The 27,972-nt window shown below is 41.3% G+C and overlaps 1 protein-coding gene across 1 annotated transcript in view; it reads right to left on the reverse strand.

The window, feature by feature from the left end:
* LOC110537362 (glutamate receptor 3) overlaps positions 1–27,972 on the reverse strand; it is a 126,728-nt gene that overhangs the window by 34,715 nt on the left and 64,041 nt on the right. Inside the window, exon 4 of the mRNA XM_090192178.1 lies at positions 26,893–27,080. Within this exon, the coding sequence (XP_090048304.1) occupies positions 26,893–27,080 (188 nt within the window). The remainder of the gene's footprint in view (positions 1–26,892; positions 27,081–27,972) is intronic.

Consider the following 27,972-nt stretch of genomic DNA (forward strand, 5'->3'; position numbering starts at 1 on the left):
ATTTATATGGTTCCATGTCCTTAGACAGGATGGACAGCTCACCATTATCCACTTTGTGGGTGGAAAAACTCTTCAAAGGCATAGCAATAAAGGAGAACTGTTAAAGAGTCTACACCCTATCCAACTATACACTGGGAGAGAGTGAGAGGGGAGCTCCAGTATCAACTGCATTGATGTACTCCTCAATTTTATTGAACATTGAATGGAATAGATAGCCTGAGTGCTATCATGGACTGCTCATAGTTAGTGTCTTCTTCACAAATCAGCCTCACATACGAGCCAGCAACATGTGGTCAATGTGTGATGCATCTTATCCATTTAGAATGAATCTTAGGGTTTGTGTAACGACAGGCTAACCAGAGGGAGCCACTCCCACACCGTGGACAGTGTGACCATACAGATGTAGGATCTTCATTTGAGTCAGTTTGCTACAGCAGGAAAATTATCCTGCAGCAACAGGAAACCTGAATTATTATGTGGATTATAATTAATTTACATTTTTGAAGGGGTTGCAAAAAAAAAATCAAGTCTGAAATGTCAAAGTGGAATCGACAAACTGCAGATTGTATTGGGCAGACAAAAAAAGCCTTTATTGAGAGGAGGGGAGGCTATGCTTGGTTTTTAATCAAATAAAACAGTTATTTTTTTAATTCTGTGTTTCTAAATGCGAAGTATACAGGCACCAAATGCACATTAGGCTACTCTTGTTCCATGCGCATACTGGCGCAGTGTGCATCACGGCTGGATAGGCTGCATTTCCGCTGACAAAATTCATGCCATAACCAACTGCGTTACTGCTAAAACCAACTTTTGGTTGGTCTTAAATATCCCTATCAGCACTGCATGAAATTAGCACTTTGGAACATGTTTTTAAGGACACACATCAAATATTTCCACCACACCAATCTGAGCGCAAGCTAGCTGATATAAGACAGGTAAGATGCCACTGCGGCATCTCTCTCTCTCTCTCTCTCTCTCGCTCTCTCTCTCTATTAAGGTTGGTGAGTGTAAACTTCACTATTGCAAAGTCAATATTAAACAAATCTCAGATTCATTTAAATTGACTTACTGAAATTCAGAAGACATGACTCTCAGAGGATCACGAATCAGGTATCTTGCCCCCGGGCAGCTCTCAGTAAAAGTCTGGTCTGGGCGTGTCTTTTGTCAGATGGGAAATTCCCTAATGCTTTCCCACTAGGGAATGCGGCACCGGTGTCTCCCTCGCAGACCTTCACTGATCCTATTTGTGATGCCAAATTATTGTGGAAATTACAGAGGGACACAGGGACACTCAAAGTCAATCTTAAATGAATCATTGTTTATTGTCAGCACACTGGAGAGGTTCCAACAAACATGATGCACCATAGTGAACGTCTGTCAGGAGCTCTAACGGGGCAGTCCCGTTTAGTTCCATTATATACTGGTTACAGACACGTTACATAGGCATAGTTCATAAGGTTGCTTCCGGCATGGGTCTGGCACCGTCTCCTTTCTTAACTTATAGAACATATTCCGGGCATTCTGCCAAATAGTCTAAAGGAGGTACAGTGAGGCAAAAAAGTATTTAGTCAGCCACCAATTGTGCAAGTTCTCCCACTTAAGAAGATGAGAGAGGCCTGCAATTTTCATCATAGGTACACTTCAACTATGACAGACAAAATGAGAAAGAAAATCCAGAAAATCACATTGTAGGATTTTTTTATGAATTTATTTGCAAATTATGGTGGAAAATAAGTATTTGGTCAATAACAAAAGTTTATCTCAATACTCAATACATTTGACAGAGGTCAAATGTTTTCTGTAAGTTTTCACAAGGTTTTCACACACTGTTGCTGGTATTTTGGCCCATTCCTGCATGCAGATCTCCTCTAGAGCAGTGATGTTTTGGGGCTGTTGCTGGGCAACACAGACTTTCAACTCCCTCCAAAGATTTTCTATGGGGTTGAGATCTGGAGACTGGCTAGGCCACTCCAGGACATTGAAATGCTTCTTACGAAGCCACTCCTGTGCTCCTGTGTTTGGGATCATTGTCATGCTGAAAGACCCAGCCACGTTTCATCTTCAATGCCCTTGCTGATGGAAGGAGGTTTTCACTCAAAATCTCACGATACATGGCCCCATTCATTCTTTCCTTTACACGGATCAGTCGTCCTGGTCCCTTTGCAGAAAAACAGCCCCAAAGCATGATGTTTCCACCCCCATGCTTCACAGTAGGTATGGTGTTCTTTGGATGCAACTCAGCATTCTTTGTCCTCCAAACACGACGAGTTGAGTTTTTACCAAAAAGTTATATTTTAGTTTCATCTGACCATATGACATTCTCCCAATCTTCTTCTGGATCATCCAAATGCTCTCTAGCAAACTTCAGACGGGCCTGGATATGTACTGGCTTAAGCAGGGGTCACGTCTGGCACTGCAGGATTTGAGTCCCTGGCGGCGTAGTGTGTCCCAGCTCTCTGCAGGTCATTCACTAGGTCCCCCCGTGTGGTTCTGGGATTTTTGCTCACCGTTCTTGTGATCATTTTGACCCCACGGGGTGAGATCTTGCGTAGAGCCCCAGACCGAGGGAGATTATCAGTGGTCTTGTATGTCTTCCATTTCCTAATAATTGCTCCCACAGTTGATTTCTTCAAACCAAGCTGCTTACCTATTGCAGATTCAGTCTTCCCAGCCTGGTGCAGGTCTACAATTTTGTTTCTGGTGTCCTTTGACAGCTCTTTGGTCTTGGCCATAGTGGAGTTTGGAGTGTGACTGTTTGAGGTTGTAGACAGGTGTCACTAAATACATAATCACTAAAAACCAATGTCACCCAAAAATAAATATTAGACATTGTTATAACATTCACACAAAGAAAAGCACCAGAAATGGATGGCTTTCCCAAAGAATTATATTTAACATTTTGGGACAAAGCAGCTCCCCTATTTATACAAATGACAGCACACATCACTCAATTCAGTTCTTCCTAGTGTATCAAACAGTTATTTCAGTTATATTAAAACAAGGAAAGTCCCCTTCTGATTACAGACCAATAAGTGTAATAATTTGTGACAATAACATTTTAAAAAAGCTCATAAGCAATAGAATGGCAAAACTCTTACCAGACTTGATACATATCAATCACCCAGGGTTTATTAAAACTCCATTTACGAACAAATACCATAACAAATTTCAGTTTAATACAATACGCTAAAAAACAAGATTTACATTTATCAATAATAGCCGTTGATGCCGAAAAGGTTTTTGACAGTCTTGAATGGCTTTTCTATTCAAAACTTTGGAAGTTTTCAACTTTCCAGCTGAAATAATAAATGTTATAAAGAATATTATATAAATGTCCTAAATTATGAAATTGCTGATGAGGAAATTGCTTTAGAAAGGGGCACAAGACAGGGATGTCCTCTCTCCCCCCTCCTGTTTGCACTGGCAATTGAACCACTTACAGAAATAATTAGACAGGACCATATCAGTATTGGTAAACATGAAGATAAACCAGAGCATGTGAGCGGAATTGAGCAATTGGAAATTGCTCTCATCGCTCATGGAGTGGTGCTTGGGCTGGAAATGTTTGATGTGAGTCTGGAAGGAGAGTTTACAGTCTAACCAGACACCTAGTTGTTTGTAGTTGTCCACATATCTAAGTCAGAACCATCCAGAGTAGTGATGTTGGACGGGCGGGCAGGTGCAGGCAGTGATCGGTTGAAGAGCATGCATTTAGTTTTACTTGTATTTAAGAGCAATTGGAGGCCACGGAAGGAGAGTTATATGGCATTGAAGCTCGTCTGGAGGGTTGTTAACACAGTGTCCAAAGAAAAGCCAGAAGTATACATAATGGTGTCATCTTAAATCATTATAGTCTATACATTGTGCATATAGGCTGTGATTTACTGAGAATGAAATACAAATTAAATGAAAAATGACTTATTAGTGCCTTTGAATACATTTTTAGAATAAATTTTTAGAAGCACTAGTTTGCCCAGTGTGTGGCTTCAGGGTCATGCAATGGTGTCTGGAGAACAGGCCAGCAGTGTATAATATCCTCTCCATACTTGCGGAGCCACTGGGGATCCTAAACACCCTTTTGGCCACTCTTCCCAGGCTGGGTAGAGCTCCAAAGTCGTTTTTTATTTTTCTATGGGGAGGCACCTCTGGTTTTTAGGCAAATTAACCCAATCAAAATGGAAAGCTTCTTGAACGTGGGAATATGCCAGGCCTATTGGGCCAAAATCAATTATGGCCTATTGGGCCAAAATTAATTATGGTCTATTGGGCCAAAATCAATTACGGCCTTTGGGCCAAAATCAATTATGGCCCATTGTATAGATAACAGAACAAAAATGAACAGAACGTTTAATAGCATGTGTACATAGTAAGCACACCAACATACTTTCGGGATACGTGTCTTTTAAGATTCCACAATGATTCTTTAGTTGTGGGCACTACATCACCACACTCCCTCTCCTGGTCTTGTTCCTCACCTTGATTTAGCGCCTGTGTGTTTGATCAGTTTCTTTATGAAAATATTTAGGAACTCCATGACAGTAGCTAAAGCAAGGGGCTATAACAGCACACAAGTAGACTACAAATGCATGCTGGGCTGGGCCTGCCCTAAGCTCATGAAGTGAGCGCTACTGGAACGAAATTGGAGCAAGCGAGAAGGCCGATGCTCCAGCCTCTGGGAATCTCGCTCTACGCTCCAGTCAAATTGGGCATGCTCCGCTCCTCGCTCCGCTCACATACTCTGATATAAACAAAATATATTTGCAGATGATCTCCTGTTATACCTGACCAATATAAAATACTTAATGGCCCCCTACCTAAAAATATTTTTCAGAATACTCTAAAATCTCAGGATATAATATGAATGTGGAAAAAAACGAAATAATGGCAATATAAAAATAAAATGAATAACTTATGAGTGAGACAACCCTCCCACTCAGTCTGCCCAATTCTTTCTCTTTGCTCTTGTTTTCCTTAACAGGATGTCGGTGGGCGGAGCCGAGCGGGTCGTCAGCGAAATGGGACACACCGGGGCTCGGGGATGAATACACCTTTCCCCCGTACATTGAAGAGACTCTCTCCATGCAGACACACTGTTGTTTTTTATTCTAGCATTTTGGGTCTTCTTTGTGTGCACTTGTTTTGGCACCTCTCATTATCACCATCTTTGCAAACATCCACTCACTACACTAGTGAATACACACACCATTGTTAATTGTATATAGTTTACTTGATTTAATAAATATGTTTGTTATTTCTTTATCTCCGCGTTGTCTCCCTCTTTGTTACGGGCTATGATCCAGTTCATAACATGAGCTACAGCAATCCTTCAAATGGACCACAAAAATATCAAACCCTTAGGATGTGTAATAAGTAACAACAAACATATAAAGATAACTTCCACACATCATTTAACAAGACGAAAGCAGATCTAATTAAATGGAACAATCTTCCCATAAACCTTACAGGTAGAATAAACGTCTTCAGAGTTGCAAGGCTCCCAAACTTTTTATATTATTTTCGGCGATAACAATTACCCCACCGAAGACATTCTTAAAAAAATTATTCTCGGTCATTACAGACTTGAAAACTCATAGAATAAAAAGTCGTGTTTTATATCTTCCTAAGTCTGAGGGTGGTTTTAACCTTCCATCAACTCGCTACCCAAGCTTTCACTAGGGACACTAAAGAGAAACAATGGGAACATATTGAATATGTGCACGCTCATTCCCAGAACCTTTTTCACATGTCTACTTTCAAAGGATAGAGCTAAGAACATGAACAACTGCATAGTTAAGAACACTATAACAATATGGAATAAAATGAAATGTATTCTACTAGAACTAATATCACTCCCTAAAAACACAACCCTCAGAATTCACAGATAAACTGAAGGCATAGAAAACGCAAAAGGCTTGGTAATAGGAAATACGTGTGTTTCTATTTCAGAATGAACAAGCTCTTTTGAATTGACCAATGTCCATATTTTCAAATGAAACAACATTTTGATTTGAAATCTTTTGGGCATTAGAGCAATCTTGAGGGAATCCTATTTGAGTCAGGAACGGATCTTCATATGATAGGTAAGATATGCAAAACCTTGCGAGAGCCTATCCAACTGATAATCTCTGACAACAACAAAAAATAAACTATTGTAATCAAGTAGTGATATTGGCACAAGACGGAAGGAATGTTGAAACTGAGAATCACTGAAGACAGGGGAGCATGAACATCTACCATCTACCATCTACCCCCCCCCCCCCCCCCACATGATTTGTTCTCTTTGAATAAGCCTATTTTCCCCCCTGATTTGCTTTGGGGTTTGTGTTATTGAAGAGTAACATCAACCGCCAACATTTGATGCCGTGACCAGAATGAATTGAGCTGAAAAACAACAAGAAAAAAGTAATCAACTGTGTGTTGATCCAGAAGAAAGAGAGAAGGCTGAGTGCAACCCACTTCGGGAGTCAACTCTTAATCTCCTGATTGTTGGCATAATTGCTGGGTGAGTCTAGACCAATATAATTTTAAAAGAACCAAATCAGGTAAAAATGTGTGCATGCAATGAGTTATACGTATCTGTGAGGTATAAGGGTTCAAGTCCTTTGTTCTACTACAGAGTTTAGTCCTTTGTTTGCTCGGTTAGTGGGTTGAGTCCTCTGTTACAGGTTTGTTAAATCTCTATTATAGGGGTTCAAGTCCTCTATTAAAAGGGAAACAACAGAAACAATTTGTGTTCTAGAAGATAATAGAGGTTTGAGTCCTCAAAAGAGTTTATACACACACACACACACACACACACACACACACACACACACACACATCATTTGGGGTTAAATAAATATATAAACATAGAGGTATATATTATACAGCTTTTGAAGTTAATGTAATGCCATTGTTAAGTGAGAAAACCACTCTGGAGAAGGGCAGAACAGCTCCTCCAGATGTGAGCATGAAAAATATTTTAAATTCACTGTCTAGTGATATGAAGAACCATTTCAAAGTAGAGAAGTGTAGGCAAGAGATAATAAAACATATTCTGTCATTGTTGACAAAGATGGAATATTGAATCTGTCTGATATACAAAAAGTTTGGGGAAAATACAGAGAATGTCTAACTCATTGATAAAAACAAGATGGACATACAGAATGGGGATGTGCTTGGTGGTCCTTTTCCTGTAGTCCACAATCATCTCCTTGGTCTTGGTTACGTTGAGGGATAGGTTGTTATTCTGGCACCACCCGGCCAGGTCTCTGACGTCCTCACTATAGGCTTGTCATAGGCTCGTCATTGTCGGTGATCAGGCCTACCACTGTTGTGTCGTCAGCAAACTTAATGATCATGTTGGAGTCGTGCCTGGCCATGCAGTCGTGGGTGAACAGGGAGTACAGGAGGGGACTGATTACGCACCCCTGGGGAGCTCCAGTGTTGAGATCAGCGTGGCAGATGTGTTGCTACCTACCCTCACCACCTGGGGGCGGCCTGTCAGGAAGTCCAGGATCCAGTTGCAGAGGGAGGTGTTTAGTCCCAGGATCCTTAGCTTGGTGATGAGCTTTGAGGGTACTATGGTGTTGAACGCGGAGCTGTAGTCAATGAACAGCATTCTCACATAGGTGTTCCTTTTGTCCAGGTGGGGAAGGGCAGCGTGGAGTGCAATAGAGATTGCATCATCTGTGGATCTGTTTGGGCGGTATGCAAATTGGAGTGGGTATAGGGTTTCTGGGATAATGGTGTTGATGTGAGCCATTCCCAGCCTTTCAAAGCACTTCATGGCTACAGACGTGAGTGCTACGGGTCTATAGTCATTTAGGCAGGTTGCCTTTGTGTTCTTGGGCACATGGACTATGGTGGTCTGCTTGAAGCATGTTGGTATTACAGACTCAATCAGGGACATGTTGAAAATGTCAGTGAAGACACCTGCCAGCAAAGGACCTTGTGAAGATGCTGGATGAAACAGGTACAAAAGTATCTATATCCACAGTAAAACGAGTCCTATATCGACATAACCTGAAAGGCCGCTCAGCAAGGATGAAGCCACTGCTCCAAATCTGCCATAAAAAAGCCAGACTATGGTTTGCAACTGCACACTTTTTGGAGAAATGTCCTCTGGTCTAATGAAGCAAAAATAGAACTGTTTGGCTATAATGACCATTGTTATGTTTGGAGGAAAAAGGGAGAGGCTTGCAAGCCGAAGAACAACATCCCAACCGTGAAGCACGGGGGTGGCAGCATCATGTTGTGGGGGTGCTTTGCTGCAGGAGGGACTGGTGCACTTCACAGAATAGATTGCATCATGAGGGGTGGACAATTATGTGGATATATTGAAGCAACATCTCAAGACATCAGTCAGGAAGTTAAAGCTTGGCCGTCATCTTCCAAACGGACAATGAGCCCAAGCATGCTTCCAAAGTTGTGGCAAAATGGCTTAAGGACAACAAAGTCAAGGTATTGGAGTGGCCATCACAAAGCCCTGACCTCAATCCGATAGAACATTTGTGGGCAGAACTGAAAAAGCGTGTGCGAGCAAAGAGGCCTACAAACCTGACTCAGTTACACCAGCTCTGTCAGGAGGAATGGGCCAAAATTCCCCCAACTTACTGTGGGAAGCTTGTGGAAGGCTACCAGAAATGTTTGACCCAAGTTAAACAATTTAAAGGCAATGCTACCAAATACTAATTGACTGTATGTAAACTTCTGACCCACTGGGAATGTGATAAAATAAATAAAAGCTGAAATAAATAATTCTCTCCACTATTATTCAGACATTTCACATTCTTAAAATAAAGTGGTGATCCTAACTGACCTAAGACAGGGAATTTTAACTAGGATTAAATGTCAGGAATTGTGAAAAACTGAGTTTAAATATATTTGACTAAGGGGGTGGGGGGCAGATATGAAGCAAACCAAACCATTATCAATTTCTATTGGTCCAATGAAGATTGATGCAGGGGTGTGGATAGGCTCATTTGAACAACCTATTTTAGGCCTTGATGTTATTATGCAACTTGACTCTACATTGAACATTTCTAAAGGGAAGGTGACAGTTCAGAACCATCCTATTTGGACTACGGAAAAAAATGGGTGTGTAACTTTGGATATGGAACCAGTGTACTTGACAGGTGCTGCCCCACCTTGCACAAAACAATATCCCATTAGCAAAGAAGCAATGGTCAATACTAAAGTAGTGGAGGCTCCTAACATCATCATACAACGTGGCACACCACGTAATCCAGCTACTCTGATGCTTCCTCCAGATACCACATTACTTGAACACAACTGTTGTGAGTTGGCTTTGGATCAGCTCTCTGATGGGTTTATGAAGAATATGTTGGAAAACCCGGAGTTTATCTTATACACAGACGGTTCAAGCATTGTGGGGGGGGGGGGGGGGGGGGTGTGAAGAAGGCAAGCTGGGCAGTTACTACAATGGACAATGTGATAGTGACAGGCACGTTACCTGCAGCAACATCAGCACATGTGGCGGAATTGGTGGCTTTGACAGAAGCATGTAAACAAGCTGAAAGAAAAACAGCAAATATCTACAGACTTGATGTATGCTTTTGGTGTTACCCATGATTTGGGAAAAATATGGAAAAACAGGATTCATGTCATCACTGGGAGCTCCTGTGAAGAATGGACCAGAGGTGATGGCTCTACTGAATGCTCTCCAGTTACCTGGACAAGTTGCAGTTTTGAAAATGAAAGCACATGGAAAAATCTTTACAGATGAGAGTAAAGGTAATGATCTGGCTGACAGAGCTGCCATGGCGGCTGCACCTCAGGCACCTAAACTGACTAGGAAATACATCTCAGATGCATTGCCTATGGTATTATGTAGTATACGGGCAACACATAATAAAATCACAGGATTGAGTCCGTTTGAGGTCGTCACAGGTCAACCCATGTCACTACCAGGCACGTTAGATTTGAGAAAAGCAGACGTTCACTTTATGAGTGACACAATGCTTAACTATTGCATACAAATCTCAAATGCAGTGTGGGAAGCAGACAGACAAGCAAAAGAGGTGAATAACTCCCGAGGGGAGACATGACGTAGTACCAGGACAGTGGGTGGTGGTAAAAACAATATGTAACAGAGACATTAGGGCCAAAACGGAAAGGTCCTTATCAAGTTTTGCTCATAACAAGGTCAGCAGGGAAAATCACGATGGATACATGTCACTCATTGCAAGGTTGTCCAAGTCATCATATTAGGGATTCTCTTCAAACCAGGACATGTTACTTTCACTTTTTTGTTTCCTTCGTTACAGGTTATGCTAATCTACCATCTGAAGCTGCAGCACTATCCCTTGACTGTACCTGAAACGATACAAGATCACCGGTGAAGTGTTCATTAGTGACGTCCTTATCAACCAGTGGAAAGGAAGAAGAATTCCTCACTAACAGGCAGACTGTTAGAACATCATTTCTAATAGTTATCTATGTGGGTCTGATAACAGTGTGGAAGAGCTGGTCACTTTTAAAGGACTTGGTGAATGATTACCTTGCCAATAGGAAGATTGAATATTATTGTCTTGAATATTATTGTTTGTGTAAGTTTCCTCCTAATACAGGATGTGGTTGGAATCGTAAGGGACATCACCATTACACCTGTTAATACTTTTGTTTGAAATCTATTTCTTATGGTAACAGCGAGTACAGTATGCCCTTTGTGTTTTATAGAAATGCAAGGTGTTTAATGTGAAGGATGTTTTTTTACTGTCTATTTTTTCATGTTTTTTATTGTTTTCTAAAAATACATTTTAAGTATATTTATTTTTTAAATGGTCTAGGGTGGAGTGCAAGAATATTTTAAAGATAATACACGACGCAGAGGACAAGAGGTCAATAGAGTACTAACGATCAATGGAAATAGTGTTTTTTCGATCATATCAATGGGTCAGAGACATGGGAGGAATTTCAGTCCGGAACTCAAAGCTACATGGCAAGTTATCATTGGTCCAAATTGTTTATACAATGAACCTGAAATATGATACTTGTTATTTGGCCATTGTCCCAGTTTTATTCCAAGGAATTCTAATTGGTCAACCACAGGCTAGGGCTGGGTTATAAAACTGCATCCTGTCCCTTTGTTCTGTGGAGAGAATCACAGGAGAGAATCACTGAAGAGAATCACAGGAGAGAATCACTGAGGACAGGGGACCATGAACATCTACCATCTACCTCCCCGCATGATTTGTTCTCTTTGAATAAACCTATTTTTCTCCCCCTGATTTGCTTTGGGGTTTGTGTTATTGAAGAGTAACATCAACTGCTAACACTATACAGTGCATTCTGAAAGTATTCAGACCCCTTGACTTTTTCCATGTTGTTACTAGAGTTCGAATGATTAGGATTTTTCAACGCCAATACTGATACCGATTATTGGAGGACCAAAAAAAGCTGATACAGATTAATCGGCCAATTAAAAAAAAAAAGCATTTGTAATGACAATTACAACAATACTGAATGACCACTTATTTTAACTTAATATAATACATCAATAAAATCAATTTAGCCTCAAATAAAATGAAACATGTTCAATTTGTTTTAAATAACGCAAAAACAAAGTGTTTGAGAAGAAAGTAAAAGTGCAATATGTGCCATGTAAAAAAGCTAACGTTTAAGTTCCTTGCTCAGAACATGAGAACATATGATAGCTGGTGGTTTCTTTTAACAGGAGTCTTCAATATTCCCAGGTAAGAAGTTTTAGGTTGTAGTTATTATAGGAATTATAGGACAATTTCTCTCTATACAATTTGTATTTCATATACCTTTGACTATTGGATGTTCTTATAGGCACTTTATATTGCCAGTGTAACAGTATAGCTTCCGTCCCTCTCCTCGCCCCTACCTGAGCTCTCCTCGCCCCTACCTGAGCTCGAACCAGGAACACATCGACAACAGCCACCCTCAAAGCACCGTTACCCATCGCTCCACAAAAGCCGCGGCCCTTGCAGAGCAAGGGGAACAACCACTCCAAGTCTCAGAGCGAGTGACGTTTGAAACGCTATTATCGCGCACCCCGCTAACTAGCTAGCCATTTCACATCGGTTACACCAGCCTAATCTCGGGAGTTGATAGGCTTGAAGTCATAAACAGCTCAATGCTTGAAGCAAAGCGACGAGCTGCTGGCAAAACGCACGAAGGTGCTGTTTGAATGAATGCTTATGAGCCTGCTGGTGCCTACCATCGCTCAGTCAGATTGCTCTATCAAATCATAGATTTAATTATAACATAATAACACACAGAAATACAAGCCATATGTCATTAATATGGTCGAATCCGGAAACTAGACGCTTATTCTTTCAGTGAAATACGGAACTGTTACGTATTTTATCTAACAGGTGGCATCCATAAGTCTAAATATTCCTGTTACATTGCACAACCTTCAATGTTATGTCATAATTACGTAAAATTCTGGCAAATTAGGTGGCCCAAACTGTTGCATATACACTGACTCTGTGTGCAATGAACACAAGAGAAGTGACACAATTTCACCTGGTTAATATTGCCTGCTAACCTGGATTTCTTTTAGCAAAATATGCAGGTTTAAAAATATATATGTCACGTTCTGACTTTTATTTCCTTTGTTTTGTCTTTATTTAGTATGGTCAGGGCGTGAGTTGGGGTGGGCAGTCTATGTTTGTTTTTCTATGTTTGGTTTCCGTTTCGGCCTAGTATGGTTCTCAATCAGAGGCAGGTGTCGTTAGTTGTCTCTGATTGAGAATCATACTTAGGTAGCCTGGGTTTCACTGTTGGTTTGTGGGTGTTTGTTTCCGTGTGAGTGTTTGTCGCCACACGGTACTGTTTCGTTCATGGTCACATTTATTGTTTTGTATTTTATAGTGTTCAGTTTATTTATTAAAGTAATCATCATGAACACTTACCACGCTGCATCTTGGTCCGATCCGTACTCCTCCTCAGACGAAGAGGAGATCTGCCGGTACAATATACTTCTGTGTATTCATTTTAAGAAAGGCATGGATGTTTATGGTTAGGTACAGTCATGCAACGATTGTGCTTTTTTCGCAAATGCGCTTTTGTTAAATCATCCCCCGTTTGGCGAAGTTGGCTGTCTTTGTTGGGAAGAAATAGTCTTCACAGAGTTCGCAATGAGCCAGGTTAGCAGGAAATATTAACTAAATATGCAGGTTTAAAAATATATACTTGTGTATTGATTTTAAGAAAGGCATTGATGTTTATGGTTAGGTACACATGGGAGCAAGACAGTCCTTTTTTGCGAATATGCACCGCATAGATTATATGCAACGCAGGAAACGCTAGATAAACTAGTAATATCATCAACCATGTGTAGTTAACTAGTGATTATGATTGATCTATTGTTTTTTTTTAATGCTAGGTAGCAACTTACCTTGGCTTACTGCATTCGTGTAACAGGCAGTCTCCTCGTGGAGTGCAATGTAATCAGGTGGTTAGAGCTTTGGACTAGTTAACTGTAAGGTTGCAAGATTGAATCCCCGAGCTGACAAGGTAAAAATCTGTCATTCTGCCCCTGAACAAGGCAGTTAACCCACCGTTCCTAGGCCGTCATTGAAAATAAGAATTTGTTCTTAACTGACTTGCCTAGTTAAATAAAGGATAAGTAAAGGTGTAAAAAAAAAAAATCTGCCAAATCGGTGTCCAAAAATACAGATTTCCGATTGTTATGAAAACTTGAAATCGGCCCTAATTAATCGGCCGACCTAGAGTTGTTACGTTACAGCCTTATTCTAAAATGCATTAAATAAATGTTTTTCCTCATCAATCTACACACAATACCCCATAATGACAAGGCAAAAAAAAAGGTTTTTAGAAATGTTAGCAAATGTATTACAAATAACAAACAGAAATACCTTATTTACAGTATTCATACCCTTGCTATGAGACTCGAAATTGAGCTTAGGTGCATCCTGTTTCCATTGATCATCCTTGAGATGTTTCTACAACTTGATTGGAGTCCACCTGGGGTAAATGCAATTGATTGGACATGATTTGGAAAGGCACACACCCGTCTATATAAGATCCCAAAGTTGACAGTGCATGTCAGAGCAAAAACCAAGCCATGAGGTTGAAGGAATTTTCCGTAGAGCTCTGAGACAGGATTGTGTCGAGGCACAGATCTGGGGAAGGGTACCAAAATATCTGCAGCATTGAAGGTCCCCAAGAACTTTGTGGCAACAGTTTGAGAAAGGCCCTTTCTTGTTTCAGCATGGCAATGTTCCCTGTTCACAAAGCGAGGTCCATGCAGAAATGGTTTGTCGAGATCAGTGTGGAAGAACTTGACTGGCCTGCACAGAGCCCTGACCTCAACCCCATTGAACACCTTTGGGAAGAATTGGAACGCCGACTTCGAGCTAGACCTAATCGCCCCAACATTAGGTCAGCACTGTCTGACCTCACTAATGCTCTTGTGGCTGAATGTAAGCAAGTCCCTGCAGCAATGTTCCAACATCTAGTGGAAAGCCTTCCCAGGGACCAACTTAATTTGAATGCCCATCATAGTGGTCTCTGAGAAATTTAAACTTGCGCCTTTTTTATGTAAACATAATTTCTGAATTTAAAAGTAAGCCAGTTGTTCAAAAGTATCTGAAATCGGATTTCAATATTCTGCTGGTAACATAACCGGTTACAGTTAGTTTTAGTCAGATTACATCTTAATCTTCAATTTGTTGGATTGAAAAGGGGCCAAACCTGAATGCGGTGATGTATTCTTTTGCAGTAAGAGTTATAAAACAGCCCATCAGTATGTTTGGGAGAGGGCTTTCTGTCTGCCCTGCCCATTGTGTAAGAGAGCACAGTTATCTTCATTTCCTCTCCTATCTTGGTTGCGCTGTGCTGGGCTGTGCTGTGCTGCTGCAGGACCATTAGCCTAAGTATTCCTTGGGGAATCTATTCTAATTAAGCAGACTGGAGCCGTGGCTCTGTGCAGGGCTCAATCTATACCCCGGTGTCTTCCAACAGATTTGGCTCCCTTTAAAAGCATTCCCACTGACAGAGCCTTGTCTTTGTTGATGTCGTATAAGAGTCATTTGTCATCCGACTCCTCAGAATGGAAACTGGCATCCTTAGGATTCCAATCCTTCCCTTTCGCTTTCCACTTAAACATCTGTGTAAAACAACTGAGCAGGAAAAGGTCAAATTAAAATGTGTACTAATGATAGTAATAGTAGTACTAATAGTAATACTGCTGCACCACCTCTAAAACTGCAGTACTACTACAAAGACAGCGTATCATGTCATACCTTTCAAATTGATATCTATTGTCGTGTCTTTGGCATCATTAAAACTGAAGACCTATTTATCAAATAACTCTCTGTAATTACTATTACGTGATTAAACTACTTAATCATGTAACTGTAATTAACTAGGAAGCCGGGGCACCAAGGAAAATATTCAGATTACAAAGTTATAATTTCCCTAATATAACTTTTCAGATATTTGAATATCTGATCAATTAGTCTTCTGATTAATTACTTATTCTTTATTTTACCTCATGTTAGTCTCATTCCAAACATTGTAAGTTGTTGGTTATCTGCACGAACCCAGTCTTCACTAGGAGTCATCCATACATCAATTGTCTTAAATCATTTATTTACTAACTAAGTAATTCACAGAAATGCATAAACAAACGGTAGATAGTTACAAGGAAATGATAGCGGATGTGCCCTAGTGGGCTAAACCGGCATCGCGGCTTGGTGTACAAAAAGGGAAGTGGGGGTCAACTGAGATGAGACACTACAAAGTTGATAATTATAACAATTGAAATGCTAATCCTTTGCACATGAACACTCATTCATTCGGGAACAATTGCAATCAATATATATATATTTACGCTCAGTGTGTCGTCGGGATCTCTGTTGAAAAGTTTGTTTCTGTTGGAGAGCCTGTGCGCCCTCTCTCTCTCTCTGTCGTGGTTAGGATAGATAGTTCAGAGTGACATTCATTCATGTCGTTTTGGAATAGATGTTTCGGCGGTTGTCGGTCTTCGCGTTCAATGATACCGAATTCCGAGCTGCAGACTAGTAATCAATATCAAAGACTTGTTCTTATTCTGTCGGTATCGATAGTCTAAGAGTTTAATCACGTGGTATGGTTAAAAGATTCAGCAATCATCTGCAACCTTTGTCCTCTCGTAATTGAGAGAAACATGGTCTGGTGATAGAAAACCCGGGTGGTGGTTTTATTCGGAAGAGCAGAAAAGGGCATGTCCCAGGATGCCCGACTATAACTGTGCTCATGGGAGGTCCTCTGATTTAGTTAAACTCCAAAGGAAATTGAAGTTTCCTTCATTAAACAGTCCAAAATCACATTACACAATTTCACAAACAGTATCATCCTCACTCATTCTTCTTATACAACAATTAGATGTAAGCCTCGTATCTGAGGCTATTTTATAAACAGCGTTATGGTAATGTGGCAGTATTGTCTCCCATGAGTTTCACAAAATTGTACCAAATGGACCCGTTCGTAGCTGGATTCTTCACCGATCTTTAATACCTTCTCCAGAACATAAATGTTGTTCAGTTCTCCAGTTCTGTGAGGTGGAAGAAATTCCTTTGTTCTCTCTATGAAACTTTACTCTTTCTCTATACTGTGGCCATGAGGAGATAACCTCCTCCAGGAATTTACAACCTCTCTCTGACCACAGCAGCCTGGGTGTAGGAGACAGGGGGGTAGGGGGATGGTGCATAGAAAAGGTCTGGTGCAGAGAGAGGGGTGCTCGCTGTACCCAAAGAGGGCAACATCATGACACTATGTAAAACAAACTATTTAGCAATACAGTAATTCACACACAGAGTTAGGTTCCCTCTCCCATTTCCCCCTACAGCAGAATCCAGCTCATCCACCCCCCTCTCCTCTGTGGGAGTGGAATTCCAATCCACCAGTGGGCATTATACCACTTCTGCTATTCCATCAACCAGCACAGAGCACTGCACAGCAGAGGGAAGCTACATGCATGGTTCCATTCCTACAAGCATTCTATTCTCTCTCCATCCACTCTCGTCTCTAGTCTCCCCACACTACCTCTCTTTTTTTCTCCTGTGGTAAACTGGTCCCGTCGCTTGATCATTTATGAGCAGGTTGTGGGAGTGAGGTCTCTCCAAAGGCCCATCCATTCAGGCCTGGGCCTATTCTTTACAGAGGAGATGAGCAGGTTGATAGCTTTAAGATGGTGAGAGCCTGCAGGGCAGGGCAAGCTCCCAGACCCCACAAATCAACACATACAGAGCCTCAGGCCAGCACACACTCTGGTCTGTCTAGCACCAAACTACCTCACTGAGAGAAATGATAACGAGTAACAACTATATGATTGAATAGGAGACACTCTGCTAGACATGCGTTTTGAATGACAAGTCATTGGGTTCATATTAGGAGAGAAAGACAGGGAGCCCTCCACTCTGTGCATCTCTCTCAGATATTGTGCCTTCAGTACTGCACACTACTCGAGGAATACAATCCAAAATGGGTGTATCGCTGAGTGATCTTGCATGTGTTCAGGCTCCTGCCTGCCTTTGTGTGAAATCTTCCCTCAGGCTAGGAGGCTAGGGCTATTTTTAGCAGGCTGATTGTATGCTGTTATGGGACAGCGTGTCCTACTTACACTGGGAGCTGCTGATATTAAAGCAAAGAGTTGATGTGACGACCCACATAATGAATCGTCCTTGAGAGACCCAGACGTGTCCTGCCAGTCTCAAACACCAAAGCCACCACTGTGTCTGTTAAGTGACTTCAAATGGCTTCAACATTCACACTGGGGTTGTGGGTGTCAGGGCTTGGAAAGCAGAGATATCACACTTATAATTGCCAGAAGTTAAACAGAATGACCATATTGGTATTCATAGGACAGCTCAGAATTAGTAAGCTGAATTCAGCTAATAAATGTCAAGATTTCAACCTCTCACATCAGTCAAGAGGACAGATATAAACCTCCTGACCTGAATGAGAAAGTAATATTCTGTCACTTTCAGATTCATCCTTCCATCAGGGTCAGAACCAAGTGGCAATAAACACAAATCTGTCTGAAAGGTCACAGTAAAACTCTTTAGCACAATCACAATGAAGGATCACCATAATGAAGAAGACCTGCTCATTCCATGACATAGTCTAACCAGGTGAATGCTATGCCGCTTGTTAAATCCACTTCAATCAGTGTAAAGGAAGCGGGGGAGACAGATTAAAGAAGGATTTTTAAGCCTTGAGACAATTGAGACATGGATTGTGTATGAGGGTGAATGGGCAAGACACAATAAGTGCCTTTGAATGGGGTATGGCAGTAGCTGCCATGCGCATTCGTTTGTGTTAAGAACTGCAATGGTGCTGGGTTTTTCATGCGCAACTGTTTCCTGTGTGTATCACGAATGGTCCACCATCCAAAGGACATCCAGCCAACTTGACACAACTGTGGGAAGCAATGGAGTCAACATTGGCCAGCGTCAATGTTCCCTCTAAACTGTGCGTGTGCACTTCCTCCAGGACTGCCGCCCAGAAGAAATGCCATGCCGCACAGAGACGCATGAGATTGAACTTCACTGAAGTTGTCCCATTAGTTTGCGCTATATAGATCAACGTTTTTCTGTGATCGAATCAACATTATATCACCCCCTTTTCAATGCAACAAACCAAAATAAATCTAACTTTGCAAGATCTATCTGTGATTTTGTTGTAACAGAGCCAGAGCACAACAGAGTAGAATTCTATTGTCGGGGGTAGCCCACGAGCGGTCTTTCAATCACCAGCTAGTGCACTTTTCAGATCAGTTCAGATCAGAGCGCAGAGTGTGTGTGTGCACATTTGTTTATATTCTTTGCTAGTTAGCAAGTTATTATCCCAGTTATAGATAAATATAGGTTGGCAATGGGGAGTTACTGCTTCCTACAAGAGGACAAAACACGTAGGCTACATTTCAAGCTGTCTTTGAAAGGCCAGTCAGGTAAAAAGCTTACTTCTTAATTAAATGGGCAGTGTTGTATTTTGAGACAGGCTTGAATATGCAAATAAACCAATAGGTAGAGGGGTAGCCTACATTATCTAATTCTCTGTATGGTAATAATAATACATTTTATTTCATATAGTGGTTTCTTGCATCATACAACACAATACAATGCAAGTTACAGTCAGCTTTTTGGCCCATGTTGTAAAAAATCATTAATTCATGTCAAGCCCTTCATAATGTAAAAAAACATTTTTAAAGTCTCATTGAATGTAGGCCTGCACTGAACACCACATATAGGCTATATCACAGAAATCCAAAGCTATTTCCATGTGTAAATGTTATAGGATTCGCTCCATTGGTTTTGTTGGTAGGCCTACAGTGCATTCAGAAAGTATTCAGACCCCTTGACTTTTTCCACAATTTGTTCAGTTACAGCCTTATTCTAAAATTGATTAAACCGTTTTTTTCCCTCATCAATCTACATACAATACACAATACTGAAAAAGAAAAAACAGGTTTTAGACATTTTTGCTATAATATATATATAAAAAAAACAGAAATATCACAATTTGCATAAGTATTCAGACTCTTTACTCGGTACTTTGTTGAAGCAGCTTTGGCAGCGATTACAACCTTGAGTCTTCTTGGGTATGACGCTACAAGAGTGGCACACCTGTATTTGGGGAATTTCACCCATTCTTCTCTGCAGATCTTCTCAAGCTCTGTCAGGTTGGATGGGGGAGCGTTGCTGCACAGCTATTTTCAGGTCTGTCCAAAGATGTTTGATCTATCTGGGCCACTCAAGGACATTCAGAGACTTGTCCAGAAGCCACTCCTGCATTGTCTTGGCTGTGTGCTTAGGGTCGTTGTCCTGTTAGAAGGTGAACCTTTGCCCCAGTCTGAGGTCCTGAGCGCTCTATAACAGGTTTTCATCAAGGATCTCACTGTATTTTGCTCCGTTCATCTTTGCTCCGTCCATGCCCCTGACTAGTCTCCCAGTCCCTGCCGCTGAAAAACATTCCCACTGCATGTTGCTGCCACCACCATGCATCACCGTAGGGATGGTGCCAGGTTTCCTCCAGATGTGATGCTTGGCATTCAGGCCAAAGAGTTCAATCTTGGTTTCATCAGACCAGAAAATCTTGGTTCTCGTGGTCTTAGAGTCCTTTAGGTGCCTTTTACTGAGGAATGGCTTCTGTCTGGTCACTCTACCATAAAGGCCTGATTGGTGGAGTGCTGCAGAGATGGTTGTCCTTCTGGAAGGTTCTCCCCTCCACAGAGGAACTCTAGGGCTCTGTCAGAGTGGCCATCGGGTTCTTGGTCACCTCCCTGACCAAGGCCCTTCTCCCCCGATTGCTCAGTTTGGCCATGCGGCCAGCTCTAGGAAGAGTTTTGGTGGTTCCACACTTCTTCCATTTAAGAATGATGGAAGCCACTGTGTTCTTGGGGACCTTCAATGCTGCCCAAAAATGTTTGGTACCCTTCTCTCGATCTGTGACTCAACACAATCCTGTCCCGGAGCTCTAAGGACAATTCCTTCGTCCTCATGTCTTGGTTTTTGCTCTGACATGCACTGTCAACTGTGGGGCCTTACATAGACAGGTGTGTGCCTTTCCAAAAATGTCCAATCAATTGAATTTACCACAGGTGGACTCCAATCAAGTTGTAGAAACATCAGGGATGATCAACGGAAACAGGGTGCACCTGAGCTCAATTTCGAGTCTCATAGCAAAGGGTCTGAATACTTATGTAAATCATGTTTTTTTTTCTAAAAATCTGTTTTTGCTGTGTCATTATGTGTAGATTGCTGAGATTTGTTTTATTTAATCCATTTTAGAATAAGGCTGAAACGTAACAAAATGTGGAAAAAGTCAAGGGGTCTGGGTACTTTCCAAAGGCACTGTACATTATGCTCAAATAGCCACAATAGCCTATTGGCAACTGTCTAAAACTGTAATGTTACAGCCTCAGTGTTGACTGTAACCGTGTGCAGGAAGTTGCACAAAATCCTCACAATGTTCAAGTGTCCCCTCACCTGACCAAAAGTTTGCTCAGTGCCCCCCAAACAATGTGAAGTAACTTTGGCCAGCATCCCTGTGGAATGCTTTCGATACCTTGTAGAGTCCATGCCCCAAAGAATTGAGGTTGTTCTGAGGGCAAAACTCAATATTAGGAAGGTGTTTGGACACAGATATACACACACACACACACACACCATGTGAACCCTGTAGGCTTGTGTATTTGTGTAAAAAATAAGAAGAAACATGACATGGGTGAAACAGACAGTGTAATTATGAGGAATGTTTTCCTGTGTGGACTGAAGGTCCTGGGAGTCAGTCAGTCAGTCCCATTCCTTTGAGCCCTGTGCCCCAGGTGGCACTCCTTCTCATTAGAGCTCTGTGACATCGTAAAGAAAACCTTTCAACACCGCTGACTAAAGAATTGTGGCATTACTTCAATTTCCATTGACAGATAGAATATAAGAAAAAGAGCCGCTCAGGGTTTTTTTTCCCCAAAAAATCCATTCAGTTTGAAAAACCCTATGGGAAACATGTTTTATGAAAAAAAAAAAAAACGCTAGATAATGTATTTAGTTATAGTCTATGAGTTGGGAATCACATCGCTAATTAATCAAACTCTATATATCAGATGAAATGCCATCCTAACAACAACAAAAAAAGCTAAACAACTGGCATAAAATTAGATTCTTCACAATACGATTAGTGAACCCATTCCAAGCTTGTGCAAGCAGACATAAACAAATCTAAATCAACAGTCATGTCTTATTCAGTGGCTGATCACCTAGGAAACAGGATGAGAGAGGAACCATGGTTAATAGTAGCTGCTATTCCTCAGTGAAAATGTAGCCTAGGAGCCAACCTCAAACCGTGGTTAGATCAACAATAAGAACCAACGACAAGTTTTAATTTATTTTTGTTATGTTGCACCATAACCCCCTTAAAGAGAGAATGTTCCCTCTGTTTGTGGTGTGTGAGGTTATTATGAGGCGCTAAGTAAGCGTTTCAGCCATACTTACTGCCCAGTTAAATGTCTTAGAGGGTAATGGAGAAGCCCTGTTAAATGGCTTAGAGGGTAATGGAAAAAGAATAAGAAGTACAAAGCTGGAGGAGCCAGGAGAGGTCTCTACTAATGGAGATGGTACTTTCAGAGGTATTGAAGGAATGGAGGCAGACTGAATGGCAGACTGAGGCTCATAAAATGCTTATTTGAAGGGATGGAACACTGACAGAGATCTATGTGGGTGAATCAGACTCTCTCGAAGAAGGTCCTCTTAGTATTTGAAAACAAACAAAGGGCACGGAGAAACTTTTAATAATCTTTTGTAGAATCAAGATTATTACTACAAAATACTCCATTCATGCACACACATAAAGGACAACTAAAGTGATTTTTAAACCTAAGAACCACAGCTCATTAAATGTTGCTTGAGTACGCGTAATAATTATATTTTTTTCCACAGGTATAAAAGTATAAATGGGGTACTGAACTCTGGTTGTTGATTCATTCAGTTGATAGACATCAACTGACTGATCCGATTCACACACACCAATATAACCGAACTTGAGTACTCTACAACTCAACCAAAAATCGGTGGTTCTGCCCCTGAGCAAGTGCCGAAGACGTGGATGTCGATTAAGGCAGCCTCCCGCACCTCTCTGATTCAGATGCAGAAGACACATTTCAGTTGAAGGCATTCTGTTGTACAACTGACTAGGTATCCTCCTTTCACCGCTCCCTTTCCCATATGAGAGCTAACACCAGTATTGAGGTTTCAGGTGAAGTTACTAATCTAAGTGTAGTTCAACGAATCCCCTCATTTTCTGCAGTAGCGAATGAGTCTTAAAGGGCCAATGCAGCCATTTGTATCTCAATTTCAAATCATTTCTGGGTAACAATGAAGTACCTTATTGTGATTGTTTTCAATTAAAATGGTCAAAAAGAAACAAAATAGCTTATTAGCATATAGCAATTTCTCAAGCAAGAATTTAACTACAGTAGGAATGTCAGGGAGTGGAGGGGGAATACTGAAAACTAGCTGTTATTGGCTGAGAGGTTGGTCTATTAACTAATTTACCGCCTAGTGATGTCACCAGACAGGCCAAAACGCCATCCCACCAAAACAGGCAGAAATTTCATGCAGTTTTTTCAAACAGCTCCTACACTAAAAAGGCATTATCATCATTTTCACAGTATTATTCCAACCTCATAGAGTGGAAATACAGTATATGAGGTTGGAATAAAAAATGTTTTACTGTCATGGTCAAAACATATTGATGCAATGGTTGTGAAGATGAGGAGAGGTCTGTCCGTGAAAAAAAAGATGCTCTGCTTTTTTAACATCACACTCTTGATTATTGTTGTCAAGTGCTGCAAAGACTAGATAAGCTGAAGTTATCCCAGAACAGAGCTGCATGTTTTGCTTTTCATTGTAAAACATGTATCATTGTAAACCATAACACTTAGGCTTCAACTTCCAGTTTATACAGTCATGGCCAAAAGTTTTGAGAATGATATAAACATTCATTTCGACAGAGTTTGCTGCTACGCTACAGTGTCTTTAGATATTTTTGTCAGATGTTACTATGGAATACGGAAGTATAATTACAAGCATTTCATAAGTGTCAAAGGCTTTTATTTACAATTACATGAAGTTGATGCAAAGAGTCAATATTTGCAGTGTTGACCCTTCTTTTTCAATTAACTTCTGGGCCACATCCTGACTGATGCCAGCCCATTCGTGCATAATCAATATTTGGGAGTTTGTCAGAATATGTGGGTTTTTGTTTGTCCACCCGCCTCTTGAGGAATGACCACAAGTTCTCAATGGGATTAAGGTCTGGGGAGTTTCCTGGCCATGGACCCAAAATATCGATGTTTTGTTCCCAGAGCCACTTTTGCCTTATGGCAAGGTGCTCCTTCATGCTGGAAAATTCATTGTTCGTCACCAAACTGTTGCTGGATGGTTGGGAGAAGTTGTTCTCGAAGGATGTGTTGGCACCATTCTTTATTCATGGCTGTGTTCTTAGGCAAAATTGTGAGTGAGCAACCCCACACATGAATGGTCTCGGATGCTTTACTGTTGGCATGACACAGGACTGATGGTAGCGCTCACCTTGTCTTCTTCGGACAAGCTTTTTCCGGATGCCCCAAAAAATCGGAAAGGGGATTCATCAGAGAAAATGACTTTATCCCAGTCCTCAGCAGTCCAATCCCTGTACCTTTTGCACAATATCAGTCTGTCCCTGATGTTTTTCCTGGAGAGAAGTGGCTTCTTTGCTGCCCTTCTTGACACCAGGCCATCCTCCAAAAGTCTTCGCCTCACTGTGTGTGCAGATGCACTCACACCTGCCTGCTGCCATTACTGAGCAAGCTCTGTACTGGTGGTGCCCCGATCCCGCAGCTGAATCAACTGTCCTTTCACTTGCTGGACTTTCTTGGGTGCCCTGAAGCCTTCTTCACAACAATTGAACCGCTCTCCTTGAAGTTATTGATGATCCGATAAATGGTTGATTTAGGTGCAACCTTACTGGCAGCAATAACCTTGCCTGAGAAGCCCTTTTTGTGCAAAGCAATGACGACGGCATGTGTTTCCTTGCAGGTAACCATGGCTGACAGAGGAAGAACAATGATTCCAAGCACCACCCTCCTTTTGAAGCTTCCAGTCTGTTATTCGAACTCAATCAGCATGACAGAGTGATCTCCAGCCATTTCAGCCCTGCCTTTTGTGGCAGGGCTGAAATGCAGTGGAAATGTTTTGGGGGATTCAGTTCATTTGCATGGCAAAGAGGGACTTTACAATTAATTGCAATTCATCTGATCACTCTTCATAACATTCTGAAGTATATGCAAATTACCATCATACAAACTGAGGCAGCAGACTTTGTGAAAATTAATATTTGTGTCATTCTCAAAACTTTTGGCCACGACTGTACATACTATACACATTTTACATACACAATCTATTTTACAATAGTTATATTTTGTTTCATTTTAGTCCTGGCCTTCCTCCATTTCTGATGTCCATCCAGTTTGATTTTTATTTGCCATATATTTGTAACTGTGCTATTTCACAAAAGTTCTGAACCTATATACATTTTAGAGACATTCTATTTAAATGTGTTATCTTGTTGTTATTAGTCCCACCCTTCAGCTCCATTCAACCCCTCCCATCAATCTCTTAACACCATCCATACTGGATTTCAAGTTGACATATATTCTTCAACTGTGCTGTGATGCTTCACAAAAGTACTGAACCTTTCTATTCTCATAGTTTCTAAAGATTGTAAATTAAAGACACACATTTTTACTAAAATAATTATTATATTATTGATCAATTGACTATGACTTTTCAAATCACCCAGTATTGCTGTCTGCAGTGTTAGCTCTAGGTAAATGTTACAATTATTCAGCCATTTCTGGACTGTGACCAAAAAACGAGCTACATATGGACAGTACCAAAATAAATGATCTAATGACTCTGCCTCCATGCAGCAAAATCTGCAGAGCTGGGAAGATTGTATGCCACATATATATAACATTCTATTGGTTGCAAGAATTGAGTATAATCCTTTATATTGAAAAATTAGAAATGTTGAATCCGTCGTCGTTTTGCATGTCAAATCATAAACCATGTGCCATGGAATCAGTACATCGTCAAATCTCACCTCATGGCACAATGCCTCTCCCTTATGTGCCCTACTTTTTGTGTGTATGTGTAAATTGTAAAGTCTTTTGTCTGTAATGTTATATTTCTCATTATGTGTCGGACCCCAGTAAGACTAGCTGTCGCCATGGTGCCGGCTAATGGGGATCCCAATAAAACAAAATTTAAAATATATACACTCACCGGACAGTTTATTAGGTACAACAATCGATCGCTCCTACACACAATGAGTCACGTGGCCGGGGCTTGCTATATAAAGCAGGCAGACAGGCAGGCATCAAGGCATTCAGTTACTGTTTGATTGAACGTTAAAATGAGCAAAACAAGTGACCTAAGCGACTTTGAGCATGGTATGATTGTCGTTGCCAGGTGCACCGGATCCAGTATCTCAGAAACGGCCGCCCTCCTGGGCTTTTCACACACAACATTGTCTAGGGTTTACCGAGAATGGTGCGACAAACAAAAAACATCCAGCCAGCGGCAGTCCTGTGGGAGAAAACAGCTCGTTCATGAGAGAGGTCAAAGGAGAATGGCAAGAATCCTGCAAGCTAACAGGCAGGACACAAGTAGGCAATTAACGGTGCAGCACAACAGTGGTGTGCAGAACGGTATCTCGGAACGCAAAACTCGTCGATCCTTGTCACGGATGAGATATTTCAATAGACGACCACACCGTGTTCCACTCCTGTCAGCTAAAAACAAGAAGCGGCTCCAATCTCCACGCAATCTCTCATAGCCTGGTTCCTCTATAGGTTTCGTCCTAGGTTTTGGATTTTCTAGGGAGTTTTTCCTAGCCAACGTGCTTCAACACCTGCATTGCTTGCTATTTGGGGTTTTAGGCTGGGTTTCTGTACAGCACTTTGAGATATCTGCTGATGTACGAAGGGCTGTATAAATAAATTTGATTTGATTTGATCACAAACAGACAATTGAGGAGTGGAAAAACATTGCCTGGAGTTCAGTTTACTTAAGCAGCCTGCACAGTCCCCAGACCTCAACCCAGTAGAGCATCTTTAGGATGAGATGGAACGGACTGTTCACAGCAGTAATGCACTGTCGTGATGCCATCGCATTAGCATGGACCAACCTCACTGCTGTGGAACGTTTCTGAATTGTAGAATTCACCCGAAGAATTCAGGTTTTCTGGAGGCAAAGGGGGGTCCGACCTGGTACTAGATGGGTGTAGCTAATAAACTGGCCAGTGAGTGTATATTTAAAACAGGAAAATCACATTTTTGACTGCACTGGGCCTTTAAGGCCCACAGTACTATACCTGTTCCAGGATGGTGTTGATTCTTCCAACCTCACAGTCGATGAGGAAGCGTTTCTCCTGCCTGCGGTCCATCTCCTCAATGATGCGTTTGTACTCTGTAGGGTCCACTATGCTGCCCACCGACCGGGCCGTCACCTGCCAGTTATTGGCCACTGCTGACTCCATGATGGCTTGAAGGATAGAGAAACCTGGAGAGGAGAGAGAGGGGATCAGTCACATACAGTAGAATGGGAAAGGTGGGTTTGTGGTCGTTTGCAGAGGAGAGCGGTGTACTTAATCACGTCATAGTTACTGTAAAGTCAAAATACAAAGCTCTTTGACAATAAAATCTGGGCACATGTTCTAGTCACGTGCACAAGTACAATGAAATGCATTTCTTGCGAGCTCTAAACCCAACAATGCAGTAATAACATAAGAAAACAAAAACACACAAGAAATAAAAAGAAGAAATCAGAAATAAAAGAACACGAGAAAGTAAGAAGCTACAGTTCCAATACCATATTTACAATGTGCAGAGATACTGGAGTGATAGAGGTAGATATGTATATTGGTATGGTGACTAGGCATCAGGATGTATTATAAACAGAGTAGCAGTGGCGTAAATAAAGATTGTATGTGCGTGTGTGTGTAGTCAGTATGAATCAGTGGAGGCTGCTGAGGGGAGGACGGCTCATAATAATGTCTGGAACGGAGCAAATGGAATGGCATCAAACACCTGGAAACCATGGAAACCATGTGTTTAATGTATTTGATACCATTCTACTGATTCCACTCCACTCATTAACACGAGCCCGTCCTCTCCAATTAAAGTGCCACCAACCTCCTGTGGTATAAATGTGTGCATGTTATGTGTGTGTTGGAGTGTCTGTGTGAGTGAGTGTGTAGAGTCCTGTGTGTGTGCATAGAGACAGTGCAAAAATACAAATAATGACAAGGGTCAACTCAGTCTGTGTAGCCATTATTTTAGCTATTTAGCATTTTAGCTATTTAACACCTCTTATGGTTTGGGGATAGAAACTGTTCAGAAGCCTGTTGGTGTCAGACTTGATGCACCGGTATTGCATGTCGTGCGGCAGCAGA

This window comes from Oncorhynchus mykiss, chromosome 12, assembly GCF_057628025.1.
Source record: "Oncorhynchus mykiss isolate SJ-2025 chromosome 12, ASM5762802v1, whole genome shotgun sequence".
Lineage (NCBI taxonomy): Eukaryota > Metazoa > Chordata > Actinopteri > Salmoniformes > Salmonidae > Oncorhynchus > Oncorhynchus mykiss.